Here is a 21,812-nt window from a genome sequence, read left to right as displayed (position 1 = left end):
GCAGCATTAGGCAGCACAACTAAGATTTTAACACCAGACATGCTCAAGGCTTTGCTGCAGCTGTTCCCATTGAAAAACCTATTGACGTCTATAGATGTCATTGGCAGTCAATGAGTTAATGTAACTAAATGGATATTTAGTATAGGAAAGTTCAGTGATCATTGTTAAAAAAAAAAAGAATTTAGTTTATTAATAGATAGAATTGATAATTGATCTGTCACATCATGACAAGAAAAGATAATAGATAAAATGGAGAAAAGAGGACCATTCAATTATTCATTCAGTGACAGCTACTTTTAAGACAGTCTCTTGGTGTCGGTTAATATTGGCAGATACACAAACCCCCGTATTGGAAGCAAAAAAGGTGCATCTCTACTGTTCATGCATTAAACAATCTCTCGTCAGTCACACCTGGCCCCTGCACAGAAAGTGTGCAAATATGCGCCAACAGGTCAACTGAAGTCCAATCCCTCTTACAAGACATTCATAAACATGTATAGGTAGCATTTAGTCAAATTGCATGTTTTTAATGCCATTTTAATGGCCAAATACTTTATTTTTTATCCCATTCAAAACATTCATGCAGAAACTAAATGGTAGATTCGGTAATTCGGTAGTTGTGTACCTCTTATGTTCAAAATACAATAATCAATTGAGTCATTCTTTATTTCCCCCTCAAAAGACAGCCAGTTATCACATATCCTACAATGTGTAGCCATTGAGGAATACATTACTTAAATAAGATCAATACTTTCAAATTTCTCAGCTCATTGTGATTCTTTGCACTATAAGCACTATAATGTATGAAAGGGGCACAGAAAGGTGTGCCGCTGATGTGAAGAGCAGCAGAGGAGAGTAGGGACAGGCACATACCCAGCACATAGACCTGAGTGGTGGCGGACACGGAGGCGACCCGGTTGGCAGCGCTGCACTCCCATGAGCCCTGGTGCTCCTTGGTAAGAGGCTGCAGCAGTAAAGAGCCATTCGGAGTGATGGAGTAAGCCACACGGCGAGATACGTCCAACTGGAAAAGGCAAAGCAACATCCACACGAAAGAAATAAGTGATAATAATGTTAGATTCATCACAGGGGAATGGAGGTCTCAGTTTGAATGGTTGATGACGCGTACAGGATAGTAATGAGCAATAACTGTAGAGCTGTGTCCTTATTATTATTCAGAAAATAGATAGATGGCTTTGTGAACGCCCACAAACAGTCACGTCTGAACTATTGGGGGAAAACAATCTGCTCCACTCATACTGATGAACACATGATGAACTACATATGCATATATTAATAAAGACACAGACACCTGGAGAGGAACCAAGTGGTCAAACAGCCGAGCTTCACAAACTAAATAACAGAGAATGCTATAGCTGCATGCTATATGTAAATGTGGGTCTGAGGGTATTTTTCGAATGTTTCAGAGCCCTTACTAACCAAGGTGTTAAAGGGGCTAGACGCAAGTTTGTGATTTTATACTCACTACTGCCATCTCAGGCCTTATGCGTAACTGCAGCTTCTATATTAAGCACGTGCATGACGGCACTTCAGACCTGAATTAACACCTTTTTGAGTGACAGTGCAAGATTTTAGAGGCAGTTGTGGTGAACAGGTCTGGGCTCATTCTGCACATTAGGACATTGCTGGAACATGTAGGGGGAGGAAAATACATAATTTTAACGTTTTTAAACTCCGTATAGTCCCTTTAAGAAGAAATTACTAGCACATGCGATTCTAGAATGTGTTGCACCTGAATTGTCTTCAGCAACTGTTATATATCATCTTGGCCAGGACACTCTTGAAAAAGAGATTTTTAATCTCAATGAGTTTTATCCTGGATAAATAAAGGACAAAAAAAAATATATATGATAAGTGGCACAAATATGAAATGTGAATGAATTTGCGCTAAATCACCAAAAACAAACAAAATTCTTAAAAACTAGCACTCCTATCCACCTTCTTTTTCCACATATTGGATATTTTTAGTATTGTCTTTATTATTGTACAATTTGAAGTCTGTAGCCTTTATACTTTTTGAAATAATTGGAGTTAAAAACGCCAGTAGCGGCTAAAATGTCAATTTTTCCACAAACTTCTTTGCTTTAGGAGCCAATTTCTCATGAACTGCAGGGTGTCTGCGTGTGGAACTTTTTTGTGGAAGCAGTTTGTGTTCTAAGGACTCAGAGCTAGCCAATGGCCTTCTACTGACAATAAAAAAAAACAAAAGACAGAGCTGAGGGCAGCCTTAAGGTGCATTATTAGTGCTGTCTAACGATTAAAATATTCAATTGTGATTAATCGCATGAATGTCATAGTTAACTCACAATTAATCACTAATTAATCAGACATTTTTATCCAATGAAAAGAAACTGATATTTTATATTTTCGTATTTAAAAATCTTTTTAATACTTGAACTTGTAAACATTCACTGTTTCTAAAAAAATAAAAGGCTTTAATACTCCTTTGCATTAAAGAAATACATTGAATAATAATAACAAAACAATGTCAACTTTACTCAGGGTATCTGCAGAGTTGGACAAGTCAAATTTAAGACTTATAAGACCTTTTTAAGACCACAAAATCTAAAAAAAAGACCTGTTTTTAACGCGCAATATATAAATGGACTAAAGAAAATCACTGTCACAAATATCCAAGTGTCAAACTGTTGTTTTTGATATCACAGTGGGATGTACAAATGTAAGGACTTAATTTTTCACATTAGGCATTTTAACAACCATTTAAGTTTTAACAACCTTATCCCATAATAAGAATATTGAGATTGAATAATTACTCACAATTATCGACTGAATGAAAGAAAACAGATATTTAGTTTTTGTATTTAAAATGTAAACATTCACTGTTTCTAAAAATAAAAGCAGCTTTTCGACTCGTTTGCATAGAACATTTACAACTAATTAATTATAATAATTATTTTAATTATATTATTAGGTCAGAATCTAGTCTAGGTTTTTTGTCTTCTAAACTTCTTTGTCAGATGTTTTGATGAACAAACTGAGAAACATGTTTCTAAAGTAACAGGACTCGTGCTTGTGCTTTCACTTTCCTTCTGTCACTGAGCAGAGGAGTGTTCTGTTTACACCTGATCCAGTTATGGCGGGTGTTTCCGAACATTTGGACACACTTTATTGGGAATTATGCAGTTCATTACCTTGAGTTGGATATTTACAGCGAAGGATTAAATCCACGTTGTTTCATATTGGACGTATCAGTGCATTTTGCTGCAACTTTCCACCGACAGCAGCATTACGGACGTCCATCAGCGACACACCATGGTCATGTTTTGGATTCCTAAACACTGCTGACTTCAATCGTTTTTTTGGGCGGATAAAGCTCCGAAGGAGAGTCCTTCTGCCTCGCTCAACTAACGGTGAGTTTACGCGTTGTTTGTGGCAGCGGCCAGTGCGTCAGCGTCCCTTCGCCCTCTCGGACCATGTAAATGAGCGGCACCGGGCGGCTACTCATCAGTGCTTCTGTGCATTTATGTGTCTACTTTTTAAACAAAATTGTGCAAAAATAATTGGGTCGTTAAACGTTAATTTTTAAGACCAGTTTACCATGGATTTAAGACCAATTAGGCTGAATTTTAGACTTTTTAAGGCCTTAAATTTGGACTCTTGAATTTTTAAGACTTTTTAAGACTCCGCGGATACCCTGTTTACTACTTTATAATTATCATAATTATTTCATTATATATAATTATTAGGCCACAATCTAGGCTCGGTATGTTATCAAAACTTATGCTTCTCTGTTTAATTATTTGTCAGATGTTTTGATGAACAGACTGGGGAAAGGTGTTTCTAAAGTGCAGTAACGGGACTCGCTTGAACAGCTGATTTTCACATGTGTGTTTGCATTTTCACTTTCCTTTCTGTTATGCTGAGTAGAGTGGAGCGTGATAGCTTTTTTTTTGTATCCTGAGCCAGTTGTTTGTGGCAATTTCTGAACATTTGGACAAACTTTATAGGGAATTATGCAGTTGGTTACCTTGAGTAGTACATTTATAGTGAAGGATTATCTCCAAGAGGTTGTTTCACACACAAATCAGGTCCATAAATATTGAAACATCAACACAATTCTTATGTTTTAGGCTCTGTAAACCACCACAATCTATTCCAAATGAAACAAAACATATGTACGTAAACTGCAGACTTTAAGCTTCAATTTGAGGCTATTTACATAAAAATCAGATAAACGGTGTAGAAATAACAACCATTCTTTAGGTGAGCTTCCTACATTTTAAGGGACCAAAAGTAATGGGACCAGTGGCTTCTCAGCTGTTCCATGGCCCGGTGTTTGCTCTTCCCGCATTATCCCATTAAAAAGGAACAGATGAGACGTCCAGAGTTCATTTCAAGTGTGATATTTGCATTTTGGATATTGTTGCTATTATTTTCAATGTGAGATCCAAAGAGTTATCACTGTCAGCGAAGCAAGCCATTATTAGGCTGAAAAATCAAAACAAACCCATTACAGAGATAGCAAAAAAAATCTCTCTAATGGCTAAATCAACAGTTTGGAACATTATTAAAAAGAAAGAACACACCGGTGAGCACAACAACACCAAAAGACTCAGAGGACCACGGATGACAAATGTGGTGGATGACCAAAGAATTTGTTCCCTTGAAGCAAACCCCTTCACAACAATAGGTCAGATCAAAAACACTCTCCAGGAGGTGGGTGTATGTGTGCCAAAGTCAACAATTAAGAGAAGGCTTCACCAGAGAGAATTCAGACGATTAACCACAAGGTGTAAACCACTGGTGAGCCTCAAAAACAGGAGGCTGATTAGAGTTTGCCAAAAAAAAAAGCATCTAAAAAGCCTTTACAGTTCTGAAACAACATCCTAGGACTGATGAGACAGAGATCAACTTGTACCAGAGTGATGGGAATAGAAAAGTATGGAGAAAGAAAGGATCTGCTCATGATTCAAAACATGAGAAGATAAGATAAGACAATCCTTTATTGATCTCACAACGGAGAAATTCACTTGTTACAATCGGCATTCCATAAGATCACTCAGGTTGAGCAAAAACAGACAGGAAATGTGAAAACTGTAACATAGAAGAAAAAAGAGGTATCTTATATACAACAAGCAAAAATTTTAAGGGGTGCGGAATTATAGCAATAAGGAAATAAGAATAAATAAATAGGATACAAATTAGAACAGACTAATTTGTATCCTATTTATTCATTCTTATTTCCTTATTGCTATAATTCCGCCCCTTATGATTTTTGTTGCAGGTTGTCAATAAGTGACGCTGGTACAGAGAATAAAGTGGCACTAATACAGAGATTATTGCACGTAGTACCACCTCATCAGTGAAACATGGTGGTGCAGCATCATGGCATGGGCTTTTTATGGCGGCCAATGGAACTGGTTCCCTCGTATTTATGTGTTTTGGACAATATTATGTGCTCATATTGAGCCAAATGCTTGGACAATGCTTCAGTGCAGATGGACAATGACCCGAAGCTACTGCCAAAGCCATCAAAGAGCTTTTTGAGGCAAAGAAGTGGAATGTTATTCAATGGTCAAATCAATCACCTGGCATGAATCCAATTGAGTAGCATTTCCCTTGTTGAAGACCAAACTGAAGGAAAATGCCCCAAGAACAAGCTTTTACACAAGACAAGACATTTACAGTAGAGGCCTGGCAGAGCACCACCAGAGATGAAACCAAGCGTCTGTTGACTTCAGGATTTCAGGCCGTAATTAACAATAGATGCACTTTTTAACTGCATTTTAGAATCAAATTCTGAATGACAGAAAACTTTCTGCAGCTTAACCATAACAAAACTGAAATGTTAATCATCGGCCCTGAGGGTCAGAGAGAGAGACTTTTACCCAAACTACAGTCACTGTCTATTAATCCGTCCTCACAGGTGAAAAACCTGGGTGTGATTTTTGACTCTGAGCTGACTTTTATTCCGCACATTAATATCACAAAGATAGGTTTTTACCATCTAAAGAACATAGCCAGAGTCCGCCCCATTCTCTCTCGGGCCAACACGGAGACGCTAATGCATGCTTTTATCACCAGTTGTATTGACTACTGTAATGCCCTGCTTTCAGGTCTTCCCAAAAAGAGTATCTCAGGTTTACAACTTTTACAAAATTCAGCAGCTCGTGTCCTGACAAAGACCAGGAGGCGGGACCACATTACACCGGTTTTAGAATCGCTGCATTGGCTCCCCGTGTGTTTCAGGATCGATTTTAAAGTTATTTTAATGGTTTTTAAATGTCTTAATGGTCTTGGTCTCTTTATATTTCAGAACTGCTTTTACCTTATGAACCTTCACGGCCCCTTCGCTTCCGGCAGGGGTCTCCTAGTTATTCCTAAAGTCAACAAAAAGACTCATGGCGAGACGTCTTTCCAATATTACGGCCCTCGCCTCTGGAACCACCTGAGGAGGAGCTCAGGGTTGCAGAGAACGTTCATGTTTTTAAGAGCAGGCTCAAGACCCACCTTTTTAGCTTTGCTTTTAACTGACATCTATTCATTTAGTCCTAATATATAATATATATGGGAGGGTGATCACAACATGTACACCATGTTGTTATCTGTAAAGCACTTTGTGATACCTTTCAGTATAAAAAGCGCTTTATAAATAAAGTTTGATTGATTGATTTGCAAACAAATATTAAAAAGAAAAAAGTTACATTTATAATTGTGACTTTGTCCCATTACTTTTGGTCCCTTGAATTGTGGGAGGCACACATACAAATGCTTGTAATTCCTACACCGTTCATCCGATCAAAGCTGAAAGTCTGCAGTTTATGTACATCTTTTACATCGAATTGAGTATATATATATATATATATATATATATATATATATATATATATATATATATATTAGACCTGACTGTATCAGCGCCTTTAATGCAATTATCCGACGACAGGATTTACGTGCAGCGACAATAACACCTAAAGAGGTCCCACTCTGCTAACTTGAATAGTTTTTTGGGTGGATAGAGCTCTGGGGAAGAGCGTCCTTCTGCCTCGGTCAACTATCGGTGAGTTTACACAGTTTGTGGCGTGCAGCGGCTCGTTTCCTGTAAACGTGCAACTGAAATAAAGAAAAATTACAAAAAGATATTGCATTTTTGAGCCTGTTGCTCCGCTGTATGAGTGGTCAGCTCCAGGATCAATTGTTTTGAAGGGTTTCACTGCAGACCCTCTCACCAGAAAACCTACAAAACAATTTATCCTGGTGCGTTGTAGAGGGCACCATGATGGAAAGTAAAGGCGCCAGGCTGACCACTCATAAAGCTGTTGGGTCACTACAAGGTCAAATAAGCACAAATATATATATTTTTCCACATAAAAAAGTTGAACAACTGGAACGAACACAGTAAGTTGGAAAAAACCTTTTTGGGGTATCGGCCTTCAATGACCCAATGACGGTCCTGACAGTCCATCAGACTGGCCACGCCCCCTGCTGCCCAATGGTCTCAGGGCAGGGGGCGTAATCTCTGGGTAGTGTCTGACTAAATTAACTTTGAAAGTTATACTTATAACAAGTAGACACAATGAACGTTACTAAGATTTGTTTGGATCGTCTCCTTAGGTTTAACTACAAATTCTGCTGATTTGCCAACACAGTGGGCCAAGTCATTAGCACATTCAGACATTGTAGGATTGGAATAAAAGTGATTTATTCCAAAAGCTGTGTTGTGAAGAGCCCAGAACTCCCTGTTGGGTCATTTAGGTTGCTTTCACATTGAGTCACTTCGATTGGGGACCAAAATGACAACATTGTGACTTTTTAACTGGTACAATTTGCTTCAAAGGAAGATTTAGCCAAAGGAAAAGGACTCTGTGAACATGACACTTTGAAAGTGGTGGGATTTTAGTGCTGTTGGATTTTCTGTTGTTGATTGCCTTGCACAATTGTTTCCAACATGGCTCAGCGGAAGCTCGGACAATGTTGTTTCCTGTACTGCGTATCGCTCCAGCCATCGATAAACTGCCATTGTCCAACGTGTTAAACAGGCATTAAACAGTATGGCATGATTACGTTTTGTATATTGCTTATTACCAGTGAAATGGTTTGGTATCAACGTGTCCTGCCAATGGCAATGGCAGTGCGAGACACCATGCTCTGAAACAGGAATAAACACAGGAGGCTGTGCACTGTTTCAAAGGAGTGCGGAAGGCAGCCAGCCGGGATTCCTTCAGGTGCTCCAGTTTCCTCTACCTCCAAAAACATGCTGTTTAGGTTGTCGGCGCGCTCAGGTGCAGCAGCTCAGGACTAACCCTTACATCTGAACTACGCTATTCCGTTGTACAACTGCACAATGACAAATAAAGCACTTACTTACTTAATGTCTTTTCTTGAAATTGCTAATTGAGCCCCTCTTTACTGCCCCATTTTATTTATATTGCTCTGGCATTTCAGTAATCGTGCAATATTCTCTTATGCAATTCCGAAACCTCCCAGTCTTTACAAACTATCTTTAGACCGGGAAAGCTACATAGTTTATCCCTAGCTTAACTGTAACTAGTGCATTGTTAGCACGAGAGTTCCCGCTGCATGATTACCTTGCTCCATGTTACTTTCACGGTGGGGTCCTTATTTGCTTGACACGGCACCAGCAAACTCCTCCCCACCTCCTCTGTGTACTGCACTTCTGGCACCATGCTGAACCATGGGGGGTCCTGGGAACACACCAAAGAATTAACTAAAAGACAAGTTGAAGAAGGCCATGCAAGCATCACCACAAAGTGTAAAAGGTATCACATTATGTTTAATACATTACTTTTCAGACAGGAATACTGACATACCGAAAACATCATTCAGTCCATGAGGTACCATAGTGTTCAGTGTATCTGTCCAACACATTTTTTCTTTGTGAGGGAGAATATTGCCCCATCTTGTGGATACAGTGACCCTTTCAGTGCCAAAAAGTCTCAAAGAAGAGAGTGAACCATGGTTTAATTTTTTGTTTTGGCAAAAGGACAGTCTGTGTTGCCTTTTATAATGACAGCCATACGTTCCGAGATCCTTTGTTATCTGGTGTATGTTGGTCCAACTAAAAGACAATTGAAACAAAGACGAAGAATACCAAATGTGGATTTGGCATTCGTTGTGTTATCGCAACAAGCACAACTAACCACTCAGCCGCATCTGTACATCCCAGTTGATGTGGTCTGGACTTTGTACATAACAGAAGCACATACTATGTTGTTTGAGCATTTCTTGGATTTTGAAGCACAATTATTCCATTCTGTAGCGAAACAAATACTGTACACTTTGGACTTCTTGTTCTGGAGTTTGTCTATTATTGGCCTGTTCTATAGATGGGAGCAACATCCAGGAATGTTTGATGAGTCTGCGCCCCCTTTGGGTGAAACAAGAGTTCATAATTACATTAGTGCGTATGGGAGAACAGGGCTCATTTTATGTATAGCCTATGTTTTCCCTATTCAGATATATGAATTCATTCTCTGAATCACAGGCTGCATTTTACATCAAAAACCTGCTGTAAAGATGAAGCAGTTTATTACAATGCTACGCGCATGTGGCGATTGTCTTTATTTGACCACTCACAACCCACGCCATGAACAAATGATGATTCCATTACACAACCCGTGCTGCTGGTCACGAAACACTCGTCGCTTGTTTCGGACTGCGTGAGACACACATGGAGTTTGTTTTCCACGACTGCAGCGCAGACAAACAATTCTCCTGCAGCCAATTCTGATTGGCAGAAGCCAAAGGAAGTAAGGCTCGATAATTGTGATTGGCATTAGATTAGAATTGGAAAATCGTTAAAAAGTGCATTCATTTCTGTTATTCAACTGAAACTGTTAAACTAACATATGATGGACTTATTTTTATTTGTTAAAATTTTGATTATTATGACTCAGCTTGTAAAAAACAAATAAACAATCTCATACAATTAGAATATTTTGAAAATGGACTGTAAGCCATAATCATCAAAATTATAACAAATAAAGGCTTGACATATGTCACTTTGCACGTAATGCGTCTGTATCATATATTAGCTTCACATTTTAAGTTGAATTACAGAAATAAATGAACATTTGGACGATATTGTAATCATCCAAAATTCATCTGTATTTGAAATGATGTGTATTCTAGTAATAGGGCCACAAATATAATATGTAAATAAGTAGAGCACCAATGACTCTGCTGCTGCTCTACTTTTGCACGTGCTACTCGTTTTGCACATGAGCCGGGTGGGGGGTCTCCAACTGTACAACAAAATGTGTCCTCTGTGTCCAACCTGAGCCTGGTCGGGCTTCAAGTTATTATTATTTAAAATATTATTATTATTTTTTCGTTATTATTACTGTCATTATAATCTTAAAGAGGGGGTATTATGCTTTTTTCAATCACATAGCACCAGTCTATATCACACTACAATGATGACGCAACCTTATGTTGGTCTGTAAATGCAGTAAATTAAAATAACTGCCTTGTATAAAATTGCTCTTTCAAAATGGCAGTACTGAACGTCTTGAAATAGGCCCCTGTCTCTTTAAGAACCTCTGACCCTTTCCGACACGCCCCCTCCACACGCTGTCTGAGGCATCATCACAACACTCCGCTCGTTTTCTCCACAGTATTGAAACTACGATCGTTGCATTTTAATTTTTATTGTCAGAAAAGAGCTACTCTTTATCACTTTGTGAACAATGGCCACACAGGATATGATTTGGAGACGAACCTTCCACACCGGACGATTGGAAGGGGCTCTTGCCTGAAAAAAACTGCTGTTTGGTCGGTCTTGTCCCTCTTTGCTACTGTCATGCCCTATGGATCTCTAACTATACCCCCATGGACGACACTAGGATCTGCAGGAGCCCATACGATTCAAAAGACGGACATTATCTGTGCAGGTGGACAATGGTTATTCGAGGTTACCCCCGTTAGCTTGTTATAATCGACTACAGCTCATTGTTGATGAAAAGTCTGCAATAAACCACAAATGTGTAAAGCCAGGCTCAGTGTGTGATCAGCATAAAGGCTACTTCAAGTAGTTGCCTGCTTTATTGACGTTATTTGTGCATAATATGCTGCTTGTTTTCAATGAATGTTTCGAGCTGGTTGTTAGCTTGTCGCGGCTAATATTGCTTTATCTCCGGGAGAAAACCACTTGGCTTCCTGAAGGGGCCTTAAACAGAAAATAACTAAGCAACACCTCGAGACACAATTTTTTTTTTATTTGAGCAGTTTTTTCCCCACAGTTAAACCCAGATTATGCTAAACAATAAAACCACCAGTCAAAAATATGCGTTTCTAATATGTCAACAAAGAAAACACAAATTTAAACCTGGATCAATCAATTTTAAACATTTATTCTATATTCTATAAGCACAAATATATGTTTTCTCTCCCATTCACGTGCAGTGTCTTGCCGTATTGTAGCTTAAGACCATATTATCTAAGTAACAAAGAGATTAGCCCCACAATTACCCACCCAATTGAGCTGTCAATGTGGACAGCGGGAGTTCCAATAATGGCAAAGGGCTTACACGTCCATAGGAAAAGGTCAAAAAAGCGTAGTTGAGCATTGAGTCGACATGTCTACGAAATGCGTGTATAAATAAACATGCCTTGCCTTGCTTTCTGGTATTTTAATTTAGTGTGACAGATACAGGAGTGGCTAATTATAAAGTACAGAGAGATGGACAGTTGGGTACAGCAAGAAAGACAGGAGATAACTTTATAACACATCAAAAGTAAACCAGAGTTACTTTTAACCTTTTAAGTGAAGTATTTGTCAATTTTTAAAGTGTCTTTACTTGGGGTCCATCTCTCCACAGACCTGACTCGAAACTCCCTGTGGACATGTTGCTGCTTTGCTTTGTCTTCAAGTAGCCAAACACGAGGCTTGAATTCAAGTGGTCATCGACTCCTTACTCAGCTGTGAAAAGGGGACCATAAGGGCTGTTTGGATACTGGGTTTGAGCACCCATTACTTGTTTTGAGTCAATTTAGCAAAATTATATTCCCAAGTGCCTTTAAGAAGGATGAAAAATGAATTGAAGGATATTTTTGTCAGCTAAACAAACAAAAACAGAAGGTGTGGGGACAAGACTGAGCACTGAATTAAATGTATTTTCAATATAGTCTTTTTCCCCTCCTGGTCATGATCTTCATACCACACTGAATAAACTTTCAAACATTAACTTGAAACTAATTAAAAAGTGAGTTTAAGAATTTGTGACATATTGTACAATTATTCAAACTGTTGTAGGACAATTTCTTTTTGTCTCCTCAGAAATGTTTCCATCAAAAAGGTTCAACTTGAAGTCAAGGTTTTATCATAGTTTTACATACAATGACAGCAAGGTAGCCTTTACTTTAAAGTTAAAGGGACTATAGGGAGTTTAAATGTTAAAATTATGCATTTTTCCTCTCCCTATATGTTACAGCCATGTCCTAATGTGTAGAATGAGCTCAGACCTGTTCACCAAAACTGCCTCTAAAATCCTGCACTGTCACTGAAAAAGGTGTCACTTTGGGTCCGAAGTGCTGTTATGCTCGAGCTTAATATAGAAGGTACAGTTACACATATGGCCTGAGGTGGCAGTAGTGAGTATAAAATGGCAAACTTGCATCCAGCCCCTTTAAGGTAGAAATTATTTTTTTCATTCTAATAACAAGGACTATAACTCTGAGCTTTTTTAATCATGTTACTATGATATTTTCAAAATCATGTCAAAATCAGTTTTTGTTTTATCTTTTAGCCCGTATTCCTCTTCACAGCTTAAAACACTCATTCATTGTATTTTTACAAGGCACAGTTAAGCTAGGTGCGTTTGTAAGACTTTGTAACACTTCTGGCTCGAAGTAATAAAGTAAAAAGGAAATTAAATTAAAAGGAAATTCAGTATCTAATCCAAATGGTTTACAATGGTACAAAAAAAGTTTATTTTATAATCTGATCAAAGAGAGGTGTCGGCACAGAGTCGACACCAAACGATCGCACAAAAATGTAAGACGGTCTAATATGGCCATATGGATAACTGCAGATGAAACGTCGATTTGGAATTTCCTCTTGGAAAGTCGTGTTGGATTGACATACAATGTATCACTCAGCTCCTGCAGCAGCTGAGTTGAAATGGACTGTTAGCTCTGCAATGCTAATGTTGCTAACTTCCACCACAGGTTAATTTAAACCAGAGCACACTGCGTTCTCAAATGCATTATTATTTATAAGATCATTAATATAAACCAACTGTTCAGATTTTAAGGTGAGACACTGCAGGGAATGAAAATAATGATTTAGAAATATCAATTTGAACATTTTTGCTGTACACTATTAATGTAAATCAGACAAAATGTATTGCATTCTGTCATAATACATTTTCATGTAAGTCATTTTATGCATAAAACTGGCCAAAATTGTCAATATTTTCAGCAACAAAAACTAAATAATGGACACAGCCAGGTTTAAATTTATGGTTTTATTTTGTTGATATATTACTTACAAGTGATAAATCTGCATTCTTTTTTATTTTGCCTCGTTCATTGGGTTCAAAGCTCTATAGATCAGCCCGGGAAATAGATATTAAAAAATCTCTCTGAATAAAAAGTTCAAGACTGGAAAATTTAGTGTCTGTAGGAGCTACTAAAGTGGAGATGTTGTTTGAGTTTTCTCATTTTGAGAAAACGGTCTCTAAAGTTTAGTAAGTTTGGCGCATGTTCTGAGTACATTTCTCTTGGTTTAGCTGAGGCTGTATGGTGTTTACCATATCCGGTTATCAGCATCATTTCGGTTGCCTTTCGCAGTATACGTGGATACAAAATACTGTATGTCAATATTTGTGATTGTGATTTGCGCGTGGGAAAACAGCCTACGGCTTGCTAGCGGACAAATCATTATAAAATAAGCACTGTACAGGGTAAGTTGTGTCCTTTTTATACTCTGACCTTAGAACGAGAAGGAGATTAGAAGGAGAAACCTAGCTAACAATATCAAGTGTGGCGACTACGTGAAAAATCAATAATTTAATCTCCCGCCTCTTGCCTTAAATAGCTTAATTAATAATTAATTAAAAGTCCATATTGTGTCAAATTGTTTACCACCCCCGTAGCTTCATTTACATGACTGCATTCATTAAACTTTCCAACTTGACTATTGGAACACAACTTGGGGTGAAAAAAAAGCTTTCCCAGCTTGGAGTTACAACCCCTGAAGACAGAATCACATAGGTCAGTGAGAATTGTACCTGGAGCTTGACCGTGATTGGCCCGGATGGTCCCATAGTGCCGTAGCTGTTGAAAGGTGTGCAAGTGTAGACTCCCTCCACATCATCATTTACTGTGGCCATCACCAGAGAGCCTTCTGGAGTGAGAGTCCAACCTGGGAACTGCAAAAACACCTTCAGTCAGAGGAGAGTAGAAAAGGGTTCTCAGGAGTACTAATACAGAGGTAAAAGTAAAAAAAAGTAAAAAATTTCACGTAAACTACATAAAACTAGATTTCAGTCTGAACCAAAGACCCTTTGAGAGAGCAGCGTCGATATGGGGTGTATAAACCAAATTCAAACTCCACATAGTGAATTGGTTTACATTATTGCATTCCCAGCTTATGTCTTATTGAACTGCATATTTCTAAATTCCTTTTTCTATGCTTTTGCGTATGAACATTGGCAGTTTTTAAGCACCTGAAACCCACATAATCTCTGCGGCTGTTATGTTTGATGTTTCGTAGCCACAGTCATAAAGTGGTTAAGTTCATAGGACTCTGTGTAGAACATTAATTAGCAATGGCAGACCTAAAAATCCTGACCAGGCCATTGAATTATTTCAATTGTTTCTGCCTTTTCTTTACATTGACCTTCTTTCTAATTTTCAAGGAGGGTGTTATGTGAAATTGAATTCTTTCCTTTTTTCTATTTAAAAATTAAAACAGCTGCGCAGTGAGGGGGAACAGAGAGGCTCACTAGAAAATCAGGAAGTGAAACTACTGGATATTTTGTTTAAGCAGTTTGTGATCTAAAAATGATTGCATTTTCTAGCCAACAAAGTGTAAGGTGTCTATATAAAGATGTGTTTGAGACTATTACCGATTACCTGCGAAAGCATAATACTTCCATATAAAACATAAAACATGCTGGGATTATAAAATGTGAATAACAGTAAGTGTCAAAAGGCTTGTAGTGGAAGTAGTCTGTAGATACAATGGTTATGTGAAAGTGACTGGGAAAAGTGCATTTGATTAGAGAGCTGCGTCAAAAAAGAATAATAATTTAACTTTTATCATCAAATCAAATCATAAAATGAAATGAACAACCTGTGCATGATGAAATGCCATGTTTCACATTCCAGCATGTTAAAGCAGAACTAAGTAACTCATGCCCCTAGAGGCCACTGCAGGTGTCGTAGCATGTTGCGTTTTTTTTTTTACTCATTGTCTGTGAGAGTAAATACTACGCTGACAGAAAAGACAAAGGGAGAGAGGGATATTGTACATCCAATTCCACAATGGAGATCATTTTTGTCACTCAAACTTTATGGCTTTAAAAGGCTTTAAGTACTGCTAAAGTGGTGCTAGTCCGTAGTTAGCTTTGCCCATGAACCTGCTAGCTTCTTCTTCGTAATTCTATTATATTCATATATTCATTATGTGTATTGCACCTCCGACCCGGAGCAGGGAAAGTTGCAAGGGTGGTTTTCTGGCCAGACACAGCAGGGGGAGATGAAAGACCCCCCAATCATTCCATTAACACTTGTTTTACCCCAACATTGGATGTCGTGACTACGTAGTAACTAAAGGACTACTGGTCTGCGACCTAGATCTATGGTAGTTTGCTGTTGTCAGTCGCATTAGTGGCTGTTTGTAACATTCCTACCTGGGATCCCTGGCTTGGGATCCTTTGCTTCCCTCCAGGGAAACAATGTGGATCTACCAAATAACACGCTGGTTTACTGTCATCTGGCTCGTCGTGTCCCTCGTCCACTTGCAAACTAACGCTCTCCTCCAATATTCCGCTGTCGATCTTTTAAAACTTCGGCACCACGTCTCCGCTCCTCCTCTACCACCTGGGCTCGGGCGTGACATCCCCCCGGACATCGCTTTCCAGCCCCGACGGAGATAAGTTCACCGTGGATCTCGCCGTAAGTTCCAATACAATGACTCTAACCCAATAAAGTCAATCTGGTCTACACGCCGCCACTCCTGCAACGCTGCTCGAGATGTTGATCACAGTGTCCTGGCCAGCTTGGCTAGGTCGGCTAACTCCGCGGCGGCCAAGAACAGCTCCGCCAGTTTCGGTCTCCTTAACATCCGCTCTCTTAGCAGCAAGGGGCATCTGATCCACGATGTCCTTGTTGACTGTAAGCTCGACTTCTTGTGCCTGACCGAAACATGGCAGCAGCCAAATGACTTTGCGTCTCTCAAAGACTCCGTTCCACCATGGTTTGTTTACGTCTGCCAGCCCCGCACATGCGGCCGCCAGGGCAGAGGTCTCGCTATGCTACACATGCTTGAGAGTTGGAAAATTGTTCCGGTGCCTGCTGCTCCTGTGTTCTCCTCCTTCGAGTACTCCGACTCACTGCTGCCTGGACCCTCTCCTACAATTGTTGCCACCATCTGCCGCCCAGCAAAACACAACAAAGACTTAAACACATTTCTCATCCATATCTCAAAATGCAATTATTCTTGGTGACTTCAATGTTCATATGGACAACAACAGTAATGCTCTCACCAAAGACTTTTCATGCTGTTTAGATAGTTTTGGTTTGCAACAACACATCAATGTCTCTACTCACTGTAAAGGTCACATCCTGGATCTAGTCTGTTGCTCCGGTCCCACTCCCACTGACTGTAAACCTCATTCAATCCCATACTCCGACCATATGCTCATTACTTTCAACACCAACTCCACCCTCTCCAAAATCATCCTCCCCAGAGTCATTTCTTTCCGCAAGGTCAAAGATATATACACTGCCACCTTCTCCTCAGACATTAACAATCTCCCCAGTACTAATCATAATATCTCACCGCACGATCTGGTTTCCCACTACAATAGCAATCTCCATAACCTGTTGGAAATTCATGCTCCACTCAAAACCAGACATGTCTCTTTCTCCCACTCCGCACCCTGATTCACCCCCGCCCTCCATCAGCTCAAATCTCAAGGACGACAACTAGAACGACTTCACAATAAAACCGGACTCACTATACACAAAGAAATGTACAATAATCATATCGTGCAATACAAGGACAATCTCTCCTCTGCCAAATCCGCCTACTACTCCGGTTTAATTTACTCCAATCAACATAACTCTAAAACTCTCTTCTCTCTCCTCACCAATATCACAAACCCCCCTGACTCTCCCCCACTACATGCAATCCACTGACTTCTGTCACTCACTCATGTCCTGTCTCCAAGATCTCCAATATCCATCAACACCTGATCTCATGTGGAGCTCCAGTCTTTGGAGTGGACTCCTCAGCCCCCTACTCTTCTCTTACAACTACATTTTCCAGCTTCATCCTCCCCTCCGTTCAAGCCATTTCCGATCTCATCCTCAAATCCAAACTCTCAACCTGTCCGCTTGACCCCCTCCCTACAGCTCTTGTTAAATCCTGCCTCCCTTCACTTGCCCCCTTTATCACCAATATCATCCACTCATCTCTTATCTCTGGTACTGTCCCTCCCTCACTCAAGTCTACCACAGTCACACCAATCCTGAAAAAGCCCGGTCTGGATCCCACCAACTTCGACAACCTACGTCCCCTTTCAAACCTTCCCTTCATCTCTTAAATACTTGAAAAATCTGTTGCCGCTCAACTCCACAACCATCTCATCACTAACAATATCTACGAGAAGTTTCAATCCGGTTTCCGTCCCCTACACGACCTCCTCATAGCTTCTGACTCCGGTTTACTCTCCATCCTTATCCTCCTTGACCTCACTTCAGCTTTTGACACCATTTCTCATTCCACTCTCCTTGACAGACTCTCTTCCATTGGCATAACCCACACTCCCCTTGCTTGGTTCACTTCCTTTGTCTCTGGCCGCACACAGTTCATTCAACTCAAATCCCACAAGTCCTACACGTTCCCTGTCTCTGCTGGTGTGCCCCAGGGCTCTGTCCTGGGGCCCCTCCTCTTCATTATCTACATTCTCCCACTTGGTCACTTCCTTCATAAACACAACATTCATTTCCATTGCTATGCGGATGACATCCAGCTCTACCTCTCTACCAAAACCATCTTCATCTCTTCCTCCATCCTCCCTTGCCCTCTGTCTACAAGAAATGTATTCGTGGTTCTCCTCCAACTTCCTCATACTGAACAGCTCCAAAACAGAAGTCTTTCTCGTAGGCACCTCCTCCACTCTCTCCAAATCTAACAGTTTTCCTATTCCCTCCGACAACTCATCTGTCCTTCCCTCCCCTCAGGTTAAGAGTCTGGGTGTCATCCTCGACAGTACACTCTCCTTCCAGTCTCACATCAATAACATCACTCGGTCTGAATATTTCCACCGACGCAACATCTCTCGTCTCCGCCCCTCTCTCGCCCCCCACACCACCGCCATTCTCGTCCACAGCCTCGTTACCTCCCGCAATGATTACTGCAACTCACTTCTGTTCGCTCTTCCCAACAAATCCCTCCAGAAACTCCAACTCCTCCAAAACTCTGCAGCTTGAATCATCACACAGACCCCTACCTCTCATCACATCACCCCCGTCCTACAACAACTCCACTGGCTTCGCATAAAACAAAGAATCAACTTCAAAATGCTCATCACATTCAAAGCACTTCATAACCTGGCCCCTCCGTACATATCTGACCTCCGCCACATCGCAACTCCTGCCCGCACTCTCCGCTCCTCCTCCACACTCAAACTCTCCGTCCCACCAGCCAAACTCATCACCATGGGGCACAGAGCATTCAGCCGCTCTGCTCCCCAGCTCTGGAACTCTCTCCCCTCCGACCTCCGTACCATAGACTCCTTGCCACTCTTTAAATCCAAACTCAAAACTCACCTGTTCAGACAGTCCTACACCAGCTATGCGCTCACCTTCTCAATCATTTGTACTCTGTTTTATTCTGTTGCTCTTGTTTTTAATGTTTTTAATGTGTCCATTGTACAGTGTCCTTGGGTGTTCTGAAAGGCGCTTTTAAATAAAATGTATTATTATTATTATTAAGAGGGACTACGAAAAGGATTTATTAAAGGTGAGCAAGTTACTTCGTTGTTCTTTAAGAACAAAAAGAAAATGTGAGTCATCAAGTGTATGTAGACATGTAGAAAGTCAATCAGTGTATCACTGAGACTTGGCTCAACTGTAATATACAGGACAGAGCCATCCAGCTTGAGTAGCTATCCTGCTGCAGAGCGGACAGTGTGATCTCCAAGGGAGGAAAGACACACGGCGGACTCCCCTCGCCCAGGGAATTTCTCTTGGAGAAACTCAGGGGCTGCTTTCACACAATGGATTGGAATATGTTCAAGCAGGCTGCCACTCACAACGATATCACTGATGTGAGAAATTCCCATCATCCAAGGAGTCCCTGAACATCCACATAGATGGTGGATAAATCAAGCACACCTTCCCTGTTAACTCCGCCCTCCACCACCTGGTGATGATTACCAATCATCCACCTATATATGACCCTGCACTCCATTGTTCTGTCATTTCCCTGCCTTCATGCTGAGCATGCGTCCTGTAAGTTCATGTTCCTTTTTGTTACCTATATGCCTGTTTATCCATGTCTGGATCTTTTATGTTATGTTTTGACCAGACCTTATTTCTGTTACTTAATTCATGTTGGACTTATGTGATTTCTAATTGTTCCATCTCCTCTGTTTCAGAGATAAAACCATGTCTCATGCCCTAAAGGCAAAAAGAAATCAAAAGAAACTACGCTTCTTGCTCTGAAGGCAAAAAGAAACGTAAACGAACAAAGACTGGAAAAAATAAACTCACTAAAAACTGATCCTTTGCATCCTGCCTGTCTGTCCATCTAAGGGTTTTACATTTACCAGAGTCACAAAATTTACAACTGATCTCCAGGAGTATACAGAGACTGCCTACATCAAGACCATCATTATCAGGTCCAACCAGAAACTAGAATTACATGGCATGAGCTCAAAACACTGGAAAATACAGGGATTGTCCATCCCTAAACCGCAGCTGTCAGGAACTTCCATTACACTTCACATAGCAGCATCTCTGGAATCGCCCATATATGGTCATATATGAAAACAGTTAAGTTAAATAATTTTGAGAAAAGTCTAGAGTCTAGAGTTTTTTCATAAACTACTTTAACAAATGCTGAATTCTGAATATAGTTTTCTACTCCATAAAGATAGAAAGACATGAAGAGCAAAGTGGTTCAACAGCCCATAAATACCTACATAAATAACGAAGAATGCTAACATTATGCTACATGTTAGCATCGTGCTAATGCTACGACTGCCGTTTTCTCGCTTCTACTGAACAATCTGCTGTGAATAAACCATATGGACCTGATTTAGACTTGACTTTATTTGTATGTGATAAATAAGTTTATATTTCGCCAGAAAATCGCTAAAAAGACTGAAAACTTGTGTTTCCCAAAATATTCTATTTTCCAACTTGGCGCGATCACCCTCCTTCCATGACGCGTTGCTGTCTGTATCTATGTTAGATATTTCTGCCTTTGTCGTATAGCGGTTAAGTAAGTAGCTAAGTGCTTTATTTGTGATTGTACAGTTGTACAACAAAATTGCGGCTGGCTGCTCCTCTGAAACGGTGCAGCCGGGTTTGTCCCTGTTTCAGAGTGTGTTGTCCTACAATGGTCAGCTCCACCTCCTCCTTCCTTTTCTTCCTGCTAAGCTTCCTCCGTGCCACAACTGTCTTTCTCCACCTTCTGGGAAGAGCGTAGCAGATGAATATAATCCGTTTTAGTCCCCAGAACAATGGTAGTTTCCTGTAACCTCTTGTGATGCCTCCACTGTGCTGCAGGTGTGGAAGGCTCTCCTTGCCTCTTCAGTGTTTCAGAAGAAGAAATGTGTAGCTCTCAAATGTCTAACTCATAAGCTAGCTGTTTGGTTACTTTTAAAAAAGCTGGGCCCTTGATGACTCTGCAGTAAAAACAGTAGAACAAAATCTACTGAACCTCCCAAAAACACAGCAAAGATGTACAAAAGTATCTAGTAAAACAATGTGGAACACAGAAACTACAAATGCAGTTTGGGCAAAAAACACTGCTGTACCAAGAGAGAGGGAGGTCATTGTTTGTTTACGTGCCCATGACAAAGCTCCTAAAATGATGTGTGAACTTCTCTCATAGCATCTTCACCATTAATGCTGACAGATCTATTTTTCCCCCATGATTTGTATCAGGGTTTTGTCTATCTCCTCTCCGCCTCTTATCACATCTCAGGTTTGCACAAACATGCCACGGGAACACTTTGAAGAGCTTTTAACGTTGATTTAAAAAAAAAAAAATCCACATCTGAGTATCTGTCATATTTTGTACCTCGCCTTAAGCCAAAGCACAAAGCTCGTGTTGTGCTTTGACTGACTGCAAAAGCATCGGGGTTTAATGAAGTCAAAACTGCCATTATCCGGCACACACTGGCACAGGGAGAAAACGTTAGCTCGCAAGTGACATCTTTGCTGGAATCGGAATAATTGGCGGAATAAAACGCTCCACAATTTCCAGCTGCGCGTCCTGTCCCCGACACGTCAAAGCGGAGATGTTCAAAGACTCCAAAGAGCGAACAAAGATGAGGTAGGAAGAGTTTCATGGCGGAAAAATGAACAAATTAAACAGCTTTGGGGATGTCAGAGACAGATATGTT

General features: G+C 40.2%; 1 protein-coding gene across 1 annotated transcript in view; it reads right to left on the bottom strand.

The window, feature by feature from the left end:
* igsf9a (immunoglobulin superfamily, member 9a) overlaps window positions 1-21,812 on the bottom strand; it is a gene marked incomplete at its 5' end in the record, with an annotated part of 123,514 nt that overhangs the window by 36,090 nt on the left and 65,612 nt on the right. Inside the window, 3 exons of the mRNA XM_079552236.1 lie at window positions 874-1,024; window positions 8,571-8,687; window positions 14,235-14,375. Coding sequence (XP_079408362.1) covers window positions 874-1,024; window positions 8,571-8,687; window positions 14,235-14,375 — 409 coding nt within the window. The remainder of the gene's footprint in view (window positions 1-873; window positions 1,025-8,570; window positions 8,688-14,234; window positions 14,376-21,812) is intronic.

Source organism: Gobius niger (genome assembly GCF_951799975.1).
Source record: "Gobius niger genome assembly, chromosome: 2".
Lineage (NCBI taxonomy): Eukaryota > Metazoa > Chordata > Actinopteri > Gobiiformes > Gobiidae > Gobius > Gobius niger.
Note: the sequence above shows the minus strand (reverse complement) of the source record. Positions and strands in the feature narration are given on the sequence as shown.